General features: G+C 42.2%; 1 protein-coding gene across 4 annotated transcripts in view; it reads left to right on the top strand.

The window, feature by feature from the left end:
* ZCCHC2 (zinc finger CCHC-type containing 2) overlaps positions 1-7,234 on the top strand; it is a 30,752-nt gene extending 23,518 nt beyond the window's left edge. For all 4 annotated transcript variants that reach the window (XM_017738595.1, XM_017738594.1, XM_008637090.2 and 1 more), the window contains 3 exons: positions 1,880-2,008; positions 2,708-4,216; positions 5,227-7,234. In XM_017738595.1, coding sequence (XP_017594084.1) covers positions 1,880-2,008; positions 2,708-4,216; positions 5,227-5,294 — 1,706 coding nt within the window. In that variant the 3' untranslated portion in view covers positions 5,295-7,234. The remainder of the gene's footprint in view (positions 1-1,879; positions 2,009-2,707; positions 4,217-5,226) is intronic.
* The last annotated feature ends 4,962 nt before the right edge of the window (positions 7,235-12,196 follow it).

Here is a 12,196-nt window from a genome sequence, read left to right as displayed (position 1 = left end):
TTTGGAAAGCTGTAGTTAAGGGCTGTTAAGCAGAAAGCATACTGTACAGCAGAGCTTTGCTGCATGCATTTCTGATTGATTACTGCTTTGTTGTCAGGCAAAGTGCGCTGAGCTTTTGTGAACTGACGATGACTTGAGGAGGTGATGCAGTGGTGCATAAGGGGAGACCTTAGCACTCTCTACAACCACCTCAAAGGAGGGTGTAGACCAAGGTGGGGGTTGGTCTCTTGTCCCAGGCAGCCAGCAACAGGAGAAGAGGACACAGACTTAAGCTGTGCCAGGGGAAGTTTAGGCTAGACATTAGAAAAAAATTCTTCACAGAAGGAGTGATTGGGTATTGAAGTGGTCTGCCCAGGGAAGTGATGGAGTCACCATCCCTGGAGGTGTTTGAAAAAAGACTGGATATGTGGCACTTGGTGCCATGGTTTAGTTGATAAGTTGGTGTTGGGCATAGGGTTGGGCTTGATCTCAGAGGTCTTTTCCAACCTAGTTGATTCTCTGATTCTGCAAAGTTAATAGGGAATACTTTTCCATAGGAGTTCTGTTTGCTCACTACCCACCACTCTACAGATGTGGAACTGCCTCCTGGTGACTGTTGGCTGGTTCAAAAAGAAGCTGTAACCCACAGAGTCTGGAAGCCGTTAAGTCCTGCTCAGAGATGAGCTTTCAACCTGCATTTAAACATCAAAATGTCCTTTGAGATACTTATTGGAGACATAGTCTAAGGAAAAAAATTCATGTTGCAGTCTGAATCTCTGCTAGGTTTATATATCCAGGCTTGATTTGAAATGCCCTATTTTGAGTCTGTAATTCTTAACTGCATCATGTTTTCTTTCATTTTTTCCTCCTTATTTTGAGCTTGTCTGAAGCATCAGTTAGTTACAATGGTAACTTTTAAGGCTTGATACTTTGTGAGTAGCACTCCAGACTCCAGCTCTCAGTAATCCCAGGTCCACATGGAGGCTCCTGGTTATATTCGATGTTCAAAGTACTTGTTAAAATAATTTAAGCAATTATGGGTTTAATCCAGGAAATTATTCCAAGAATTGAAGCATTAAGGCAGCTTTTTGATGACCCATCTCAACCTGTTAAACTTTCAGTAGCAATAAAAAATGGAAAAAATGATTTTATTTATAAATTATTATTATAATAATTAGCGTTCTAATTTTTGTCCTGAAGTTTTGCTAACCAAGGTTTTGAGAGCTGGGGTTTCCAGGTACTGTCTGTCATAGATTCTGAGAGAGGGTGAATTTGTCATTCTTCTTCCCCTCTGAGGCTGAATTTGAAAGCCAAACCATAGCAGCTACCCTGAATTCTGGTTTCCAGCAAATGAGTGTCCCATGATCCATTCAGAATTTAGAAAACAATTTACCACTTTTTCAGTTCATCTCTTTTTCTTTAAACAGAATTTGTTGATAGAGTTTGATTAAAGCCTGTTCTAGAAGAGTGGCTTGTGAAGTGGTGCATTGTTTTGACATGTCCCGCTGAGTTCGCTTTCTGCCTGTGCTGGTGTCACCGAGGAGTGCTGCAGCTCTGCCAGTGGAAATGTTGGATCACTACCGTTCAGAGGAAATTAGTGTTGTAGTACAGTCTGGTATAAACATCAAAGGGATCATTAAGGATCATCATTCTTGTCACTGATTTGCATAAATACCAATTTTCAGTACCATCTTCTTTGACACCAAGGATTCCATCATCACAAATTTAGGGACGAGACCAGTCCTCAGTGCTGGGAGTGGAAATGATAGGAATACAGGGGACAGATGCAATTAAGTAGGAACAGACAAAAGTCTCAACTAGCATGAGATGTGAGAAAACCAAAATAAGCTCACTTCCATACACTGAGATCAAAAATAAAACTGACAACTTTTATTTTTAGATCTGAATTTGGACGCTGGATCTGGTCATGATACATGTGGAGAAACATCATCTGAAAGTTACAGTTCTCCTTCTAGTCCACGACATGATGGGAGGGAAAGCTTTGATAGCGAAGAAGAAAAAGACAGAGGTTGTATTTATGGAGAATATGCATGAATGCCTTTGTTCCTTGACTGATCTCTTTCTTGCCTTAATTTTAGTTAGTTTTTCAGTTTGATCAGCTACTTTGTTTTCTGAATTAGCCACTGAATACATTGTGCTTTGTGGATTTCATGACTGGGTGGTTCGAGGGCTTCTAGCACTGTTTAAATACCACTGAGTTTTAGGTTACTAAATGTATGTAGTAATTTTTTGGCCTCGGTGGTATAGCTCTTTTGAGAAGTTTCCACAGTACAATAATGTGGAAAACTTTGGCATGAAAGGGGCTGGGTTTATATCAAATTACGTGTGGCATGTCCAGGAGCTCTGTCTTTTTGTACTGGCAGTTTTCCACTCCTTCCAAATTTAAGTAGGCTGTGTTAATTTCTTTCTAGACAGATGCAAATTCCTAATTCACTCTGTCTCCTACTCTTCACATTTGCAGATACACACAACAGTGTATAAAGCACAGTAGCTAGTTGGGCAGGTGGATATAGGCAAGTCATGAAGATGGATCTAGCTTAATTTGGGTGAATGAAAAGAATATCAAAGTTGTCACAGTTTGGGAAGGCGTAACTATCATTCATGTCATCAAACTCAATTGGTTTTATATGGGTAGATGAGTCCCGGGCATGATTCTCTGTTGCTTGAGATTCATTCTTCTGACTGACAAGTGGTTTTGTCCCTACAGATACAGACAGCAATTCTGAGGACTCTGGGAATCAGAATACAACCAGGTTTACAGGCTACAGTGCTGTCAGTTCATCAAATATGAACAAATCATCTGCTCAGATCTCTTCAGTGAATAATGAAAATGGGAGCCTTTCAGAAGATCCTTTGAATGCAAAGTTTCAGCATATTTCCTTCATGCCTGCCTTACACTGTGTGATGCACAGCACTGCCCAAAAGCCTGAAGCAGTTGTCCCGCCACCCATATCTGCAGACGGTAAAACGATGGGAATGCTGGTTACCACACCTGTTGCTGTCTCGCCAGTGAGAGAGTCTGCGAATTCCCCTCCTGCGGGAATGGGCCCAGTGACCTCTGGTGAACCTGAGAAACGCCTTGAGCTGATGGCTTCCCCTTTGCCAGTCCCATCCTCTTTCCTTCCACATTCCGTCCAGCCTGGTAGCCCTGCTTTGCATTTGGCAATACATAGGTTGAAAATCCCATCTCCACAGGGATCATCAGAAAGTTGCACAGTTAATGGACCACAGCAGCCGACAGGAAACTTAAGTATTGGATCACCAAATACTGCCTTTATCCCAGTCCACAATCCAGGTAGTTTCCCAGGATCCCCAGTTCCTACTACAGATCCCATCACAAAACCTGCGTCCCAGGTGGTAGGACTGAATCAAATGGTGCCTCACATTGAGGGAAACCCAGGAGCAATCCCTCAGCCTACCAATCTCAAGGTAGTTCTTCCAGCAGCCGGTCTCTCCACAGCAGCACCGCCACCTCCACCAGCTTCGTACGCTTTGCCAGGCAGCCCTCACGCTACCAGTGTGTTGCCCAACCAGAATACAAACGTGCTGAGCACTGGAGCAACTTCCTCACCACCTCAGTCCGCTGGCCTCGGTGTTGGGCAGGTCCAGTCCACTGTTCCTCCTGCAATCCCGACACACACGCCAGGCCCTGCCCCCAGCCCGAGCCCCGCTCTAACACACAGCACTGCACAGAGTGACAGCACATCCTACATAAATGCTGTTGGGAATAATAACACTAACGGGACAATGTTACCTCCGCAGCAGTTGGGATCTGGCCCTTGCGGTTCTTGTGGACGTAGGTGTAGCTGTGGGACCAATGGCAGCCTTCAGATTAATAGCTATTTTTATCATAACCCACTTCATGGACAAGTCTACAGAGTTCCATCTTTCTTCACTCTGCCATCACTTTGCAATGGCAGCTACCTCAATCAAGCACATCAAAGCAATGGAACACAACTTCCGTTCTTCCTGCCTCAGTCTCCGTATGCAAACGGGCTTATGCATGACCCAGTGATGGGGAGCCAAGCCAACTATGGTATGCAGCAGATGGCAGGATTCGGGAGGTTCTATCCTGTATATCCAGCACCTAACGTAGTTGCCAACACCAATGGGTCAGGACCCAAGAAGAATGGGAACGTTTCATGTTACAATTGTGGTGTAAGTGGACACTATGCGCAGGACTGTAAGCAGTCATCCATGGAGGCCAGTCAACAAGGTAATCATGATAACTCCCAGCGGACTTGCTTTTGAGTTTAGCAGTTTCTCTTTACCTTTCTGAATGTGCTGTTTCTGGTCTTGCAGAAAGGCGTGCGTGCGTGTGTATGTTTTGTGTAAATGGTTGTGCACTAGTGACCTGCTCTAAAACTGCAAAGTATCCTATCTCTGCCTGAAAATCTTGTAGAACAGTGCGAGGGAACGGGGTTCACAGCGTGAAGTTGAAAATGGGTATGATTCAGAGCTGGAAAGTCAAATGATACCAGTCCTAAATTGTCATTCTTTTTTCACCAGTTTGGTTTTGGCATTATGTTGAGACTTGCATGTTGTTTCAATTTTCCCATTCCCTTTCAGTGAGGTGCTTTTTGCGAGAACTTGTTGGCAAAAAGTGAAAGATACCAATTAATGTCTGTTATGACCTTGGGTTCCTAAAACTTCTGAGAATTGAAAGAAATGTCCATTTGATTGAAAGACTGCCCATTTGATATTTTAAGTTTTCTAGGGCTTATCTTTGCACAATCAGCCATCCTTCTGTGCCCTGTCATGCAATGCATTTAACTTTTCAGACAAGTTGCAGTAAAAAGGCAGAAACCAATTGGAACTAAGTATAAAAGGAATAGCTTCCATTTCTCTCTCCATCCAGAAGAATGGGGAAAATGCAGGGTTTGCATCGAGCACAAGTTATTTTTGATTCTTGCCCTTGTTCCCATTCTGACTTTAGTAGTTTGATTGGACCAGAACAGGAGAGATAAACCTTGATGGGGACCATGTTTTCTTTGCATTTTTCCAGTAAAGCTCAAGTCCTATTATCTACACTCTAAATCTTTTTTTTAAACTTACAGTTCTAGCAAGAGGATGAAAGAAAATAGGATAAAGTCTGAGGACCTACTTTAAAAGGACTGGAGGATGATAGTGCCTTTTGAAGAGCATGTCCATTTTGATACCTTGTAGTGGTTTTGTAATCCATTTTAATTGTGAGCAGTGACTTAGTAGTTCTCTTTCCTGTTTTAGGCACTTACAGACTGAGATACGCACCTCCCCCTCCCCCTTCCAATGATACCTTGGATTCTGCAGACTGAAACAAGTAAACATTGCCTACTTAAACTGAAGCTTGGGAAATTGGGGAAGGTGTGTGTGGGAGGGGGAGGTTGGGCTTGTGTTTTGGGACATTCCCGGTTTTATATTCTTTTGGAGTTTTTCATTGCTTTTGCACCTCTGTTCCGTACAAAAGAAGAAAGCTGAGTCCCTGGTCTCCTCCTGGTTCTACAAGAGGCTTGCGTAATGCATGTAATTCACACACACAGCCAAACAATCAGACAGAGCATTTGAACCATGCTTTTGCACTGAAGACTTGAGACATGTGCAATGTTTACTGCAGTTTAAAAAAAAAAAAAATTCCTCTGACCTCTGACATCACTGGTGGAGCAGCCATATGGTGAAAGAAGAAACTTGGTCATGTTCCCCACCACAATCTTCTTCCCTCCCTCCCTGTTCTCCTTATGCTGCTGTTTTCTTTTCTTTCCCTGGTTGTCCACGTGGATTCGTTGGACTTGCATGAGTGTTTAGCAGTTCATACAGACCCTGCCCGTACTCTAAATTTAATGCTCATGAATTGAGGGGAGATGTTCAAACATCCTATTAGCAGAGTCCAAAGGAAAACAGGATACTGTATGTGTACTACATCTGATAATAATACAGATACGCAGCTTTCGAGAGGCCCAAACAAATGAAAACACATAGAGCAGGAAGGGGCTGAAACTGTGTGGACTGGAACAGATTTAGAAAAATGAACGAGCTTAAATTGACAGATTTTTCTTCCCTTGTAGCTTTTTAGCCTGTATGTTCAGCAACAAAGGTGAAAAAAATGGTATGAATGTTGTACTCAGTGTGTTTGCATTTGTAATGAAAGTTGACGGCATTTTTTCCTTTTTAAAAGCTATTCTACATCGTGTCAACACAGAATGAACATTACTTGATTGAATATTTTTTTCCTAAACTATTACAGTGTTGCATTGTACTTAGAATGTAAATGTTTTATTTCAAACTGAACAAAAGCTATGGTTTTCTACAAAATAGTCAGGTATTAGTATTAGAACCTGTCTACCAAATAGAAAAGTCACTATTTTATAACAATTTACCACTATGCGTAATTACGGTATAATGTGAAAGACTGAAATGAGTGTTAAGATGGTATTAAACATGTCAGTATCATGAGTAAGTAAGTTTAATGCTGCTGTATTTTTTATTTTATTTTTAAAAGCCAATATATGTACTAAATTGCTTCCAGGTAATATTTGATTTCCTAAAGTGCACTGAGGTTATCTGGAAGACGAGTGTGTTTTTGACTGCTGCATTCAACACCGATGAACAACTACCACTGTATATCCATAGGGTTTGGCATTCCTCACAGTTCATGGCAGAAATGTTTTTTCTTAAAATCAGACCCAGTGTCCGGTAGAGGGATGAAATAAAAATCAATCTTTGGTTCAGCTGTCTAATAAATTGCTAAACAAACGAAAAACTTGAAGGAAAAAAAAAAGCTTGATTACTACATTTCTTCATAGGTAGCATTTATATTTATAGCACCAGTGTACATTTTGAAACTTTTTTCTTGGGGGGGGGGGAGGGGGGGGGGGGGAGATGAAAGCTTTAATTTAAAAAAAAAAAAAAAAGTTTAAGTAGTAAATGAAAATTATTTTGATTAAAATTTTTATTTGATCTGGGTATTTTTGGACCACTTGAAATGAATGAACTGCGTTTGAGTTGAAGTGAGGGTGTTAAACCACCAATGGACTTGTATTGTGAATTACCTGCCAGTTGTACTTTATGGAACTTATTTTATGATTTAAAATACTGTACTGTAAATAGGAGGTATGTTACCTTCTCTTTATTTGTATGTTTACCATATACTTTGATATTTGAAATGTACTGGAAAGGTCACTTATATTTCTAGAAGAGATTGGATTTTATGCAACCTTTTTCCTTGAATTAACAGCAATAAAAAAAAAGAAAAAAAGTACCTGTGTGTATGTACTGTCCTTTATCACTGAGAATGGTGAATCACTGCTGCTGGGTGTAGGGATGGGATCATGGAGGGGTTTGGCAAGCTACCATTTTGGTTGGAATTTGTAACTTTTGAGACAAAGCCAAGAGTATTTGACTTAAACTGAGGTCAGTCTTGTGACTGAAGTCAAGTTGATTTAAGCTTCTTTAAGATATAGTAGAGCTCTTGGTAGAAACAGCTTGTGTGATAGATCCAGGACTTGGACCGCAGCTCTTTCAGAACAGGTAAGCCTATCCTAACCTGATGGCTCCTGGATTTGGGCTAAAAGCTAGGTTAAACATGCTTTTTTTTTTTTTTTTTTACTGCCATGCAAATAGTGTATCACCTATTCATGTAGTGACCAGAAACTGAGATCTTCTATTTCTAAAATAGAGGGAAGGGCAACAGGAGTTGCTGGGAGTAGGGAAGAAGCTTAGAAAAGTTTTCTTGATTGCAGGGCAGTTGAAGGGTCTGATAGGAATGCAGTGTCTGGATGTGCTCAGGTTGTACTTGGGCAGAAAAAGGTACTGAGGACTCTCATCTCATTCTGCTGTAGAGACAGTGTTTCTAATTCCTTCTGCTTAGCTGCAGCTTGTCTGTGGAGCCAAGGACCACAGAATATCATGCATTTTTATCCCAGATTACTCCCCAGAACAACCTCCTGGAGAGGACCAGTTGAGGGGATGAGGAGGCTGAAAGTTGCCCGTGATCCCAACTTCTTTCAGGCAATTCCCATACTTGTGGTCAGGTATTGAACCCAGGAGTCACACAGACACCATCACACAGCCTCCATTGCTGCAAGTGCTCCGTGTCCCTTCCGTGGACACAGGGGAGTGCAGATACCTGTCCAAGGAGTTTGTAAATTGTGATGCTACTCTGCAAATGCCATCTGCTACTTACAGTGCTGTCCTGAGTTGCTGGTATGCTTGTTTGCCTCTGTGCTGCAAGCAGTCCTGACTTCGACAGATCCTGGCTGGACTCAATTCAAAAGTGTAAAAATATGTACCCTATGGCACAGCAAACAGCAGGAACGCCTCATGCTTCTGGTGCTTGTTTTGCTGGAGACCTGACAGCACTCGTACCTGGCTGTCCTCTTTGGCTGCACCACTGCTGGCTGTGCAATCAGGTTTCACTCCAGCTGCAGCTCCAGAAAGTCTGTCTCCTGCTGAGTGGCCTGGAAGCTGCTGAATGCCCAAAAGATAAAAGAGAAAATCCCACTGGCTGGTTGGTCTGAGCAGCTCTCTGAGCTGTCCAGGAGTGACTCCTGAGTACTGCGCTACTCCTGGTTTGCAGTGCTGCTCTGGATTGGAGCCATTTGGTTCCTAAAGCTGGAAGGAAAAATGAATGATGAGGCAGGCATGGGGAGGATTGGAAGGGGGAGCATACGGGAGTGCAATGATGCACGCTGCTTGCTGTGGCTGAACAGATGGCCTCGTTTTCCCAGCTAAGCGACCTTAAGATGGCAGGGACGGCCTAGTGCCTAGGTCTTTGCTTAGCTGGTACCACTGGCGAGGTGAAGGAACAGAGCATCTCTGTGTTGTGCTAAGGCAGAGGGGAAGTAAAAAGGTGGGCAAAGGTACATTGAGAACAGCAGAACTTGACTGGTGCCAACCTACTTCAGTTTTAGAGAGGCAGAAGTACCATAAGCAAAGTTTCAGCTTTGCTTATGTTGTGAGCCTCTGGCCGTGTGCTGGCCTGGGACTCCTGAGGCTCTCGTAAAATAAGTTTGCCTAAATTCTGTGCACACAAAAAAGTAGGTTTGGGCAACAAAGCGTTCTGCTCAGGGCTGGTAACTGCTGGAGTTGGGCACAATATATATAAAGGCCATGTGGACTGACCTTGTACTTGGGGGGAAGAAGAGGTGTCCTAAAGGCACAGTTGTGAGTTTATACTATAGCTCAAGTGCTGTCTCAGTTTTGTGGAACTAATCTATAGTCCCGTGCTCCTTGTAAAAGGGAGGGAGGAAGGAAAAGCACATTACGGAGCATTATGCTGGGGGAGCATGTTGCCTCTCTGCCCATGGCTGCATTCCTCGACCACTGATGGGAGTAGACAAACAGGGTTCTCATTTTGGACCAGCTTTTGAGTTGAGAGCATCAGAGCCAAATTAAACTGTGCATTGTGGTAGATTAGAGATCAGAATGTATGAACACTTATATTTGCTCAGGCTGAAGGGCCACCTATGCCTGCAGCCTCTCACCATCATTGATCAGTAGCAGATGTTTCAGAAGAAAGTACTTCTAACACAAAAAAAAGAGAAAAAGACAACTGGTAATTATTGCAAACGTTGCCTAGCAAAATAACGAGTGTCTGGTTCATCCTCACAATAGGTGGCAGCATAACTCCACCAGTGGAATACACCGGAACTTCTGATGTACCAACGTAAGATCACAGAAATCACAGAATTTTCTGAGTTGGAGGGGCCCCACAAGGATCATCAAGTCCAACTCTTAAGTAATCAAATCCATGACCTTGGTGTTATTTGCACCATGCTTTAACAACTGAGGTAATCTCAGATGCTTCAGCTTAATTTGGTTTCAGCATCTTCATGCCATCTAAGTAAGTTTTGACTTGTGACTTCGTAATGCTCGTTTCTGCTGTGTTTTTTCATGTTTATATGTTTTCTCACATGATGAGTGTACTACTTGTTGTCTCTCTCAAAAAAAAAGCATGGTAACTGTGTGGCCAGGAGGTTGAGGGAGGTGTTCTCCCCCTCTACTCCTCTGTGGTGAGATCCCAGCTGGAGTACTGTGTCCAGCTCTGGGACGGCTCCCCAACATAAGAAGGATGTGGACCTGCTGGAGTGGGTCCAGAGAAGGGCCATGGAAGATTGATCAGAGGGGTGGAGCGCCTCTCCTGTGAGGAAAGGCTGGGAAAGCTGGGATTGTTCAGCCTGGACAAAAGAAGGCTCTGGGGAGATGTTATTGTGGCCTCTGATACTTAAGGCTGCCTACCACGAAGGTGTTTTTAAACTAAAAGAAGGATGATTTAGATTAGATCTTAGGAAAAAATTCTTTACTGTGTGGGTGGTAAAACACTGGCATGGGATGCCTGGAGAGGAGGTAGGTACCCCATCCCAGGAGACGTTCAAAGTCAGGTTGGATGGAGCTCTGAGCAATCTGATCTAGTGGAAGGTGTTCCTGCTCATTGCAGCGAGGTTGGATTAGATGACCTTTAAAGGTCCCTTCCAACCCAAACCAGAGCTAAAATAGCTCAAGTGTCACAATGAATATTGAAGACCTAGAGAATTGCAGCTAGATGTGAAAGCTGTGTCTTAAGAACTGTTGAGGATTAAAATGGTTCTAGATACTTGCACTCATACAACGAGGAATGCTTTCTGAGCACTGTGGAGCCCTTTTTTTTTTTTTTTTTTTTTTGAGAGTAATTCCTGAGGCAGTCTGGTTATCTTTGAGGATAATGTCTCTTACTTATCTCTCTCTACTTAGCCTGAAGGTCTACAGATCAGACATTTATCTGGAATATCTCATGCTCGGGAACATTTTGCCCAAGAGACAGAACATAATAAAACTTTTATATTTAATATTGATATGTGTTCCCTGAATGGTGTAAAGGGTCACTGTTGTATGAATTAATCAACAACACAAGGTACAAGAGCACAGGCTGAAAAAAAGTGCTGAACTTGGTCAAAAGAAAGCTGTATCTTTACCACTTGTGCATTCATCTTAGAACTTTGATCTAAAATGTCCGTTTCTTATTGACTTTTAAAGTATGCTTTTTTCCTGAGGCAGAGGATGTTGAAGACAGATACAAAGATAAGAATTAACTCCTACCAATGCTCATTGGTGTGACTACAGAAAGATGGGTATTGTTGCTTTAAAAACTTACTTGCCACTTAGCTTTGGTATTAAAATACTGCTTAGGAACTTCTTATGCAATACATAATAAAATATATATAATAAAATATTACATTAAAATAATCTTATTTTACATAATTTGTAGCTTGATGCCATTTCAACAGCTTCAGATTTTTTTTTCTTGTTTTGACCAAAACTAAGATTTGAAACTGATGGCATGTCTAGGCTGAGTAAATATGATGTATAAAAGTAATTGTGTGGCTATCAGAATGCTCCTTTCCTTTCTTTAAAATGTTTTTTACAGGATATGCACCTGCCCCAGCAAAAGAGCAGACAGCTTAGCAGTGGCAAGACTTCTGGATCAAAACATCATGGGACTTATTTTAATTGCTCCTTTAAGACCAGATTGGTACATCTTGATAAGGACTCCTGGGTATTTCAAACCAGGCATGTAAATCCTGGCCTCTGTCAGCATACAAAATAAAGATCACAGATGAGAAGAGCAGTAACATGAGGAGAGGAGGGCAGGGGAAAGCAACAGCAGCACCAAAAAAATAGGAACAGGCATTGTGGTGAGACAATTTCCACACGTCACTTGATTTCTTACCACAGCTCAGATCAATTTCATAGCACAGAACTTCAAAGAGCAACTGCACCAATTTGGTACAAAACCAGCTGAATTCTGCCTGTCACCACAGTGCAGTTGACCAGATCAGACACATAAGAGAGGAGATGGGCCCTTCCAGCAATCTGCACAGGGCTGAGTTATGTGGCCAGGGGATAGACTAGAACAATACATTCAAAACCTTACAGTGTTGGTAATTGTTATGGCTACACAGAGCTAGCTAAGACACTCTTCTGGGTGTTGTCTCCCTTTGATTTGTTTTCCATTTCTCATTTATGTGTTTGCCTGGGATTTTTTTATCTCACTTTTACCCTGGTTATCCTTTCCAAGTCTCTTTCCCATGTGTCAAAACCATGCACATGATGAAGGTGTTAGAGACTGTAATGTTACGGTTCATGGCTTAAACATTGTTATGAAGGATTTGGAGGGCCATTTGAAATGCTTTAATCTGTGATATGCAAACTCCCAAATGATAGTACAACTTGCTAACTCAAAATA

Source organism: Corvus brachyrhynchos, unplaced genomic scaffold (assembly GCF_000691975.1).
Source record: "Corvus brachyrhynchos isolate BGI_N302 unplaced genomic scaffold, ASM69197v1 scaffold237, whole genome shotgun sequence".
Taxonomy (NCBI): Eukaryota; Metazoa; Chordata; class Aves; order Passeriformes; family Corvidae; genus Corvus; species Corvus brachyrhynchos.
Note: the sequence above shows the minus strand (reverse complement) of the source record. Positions and strands in the feature narration are given on the sequence as shown.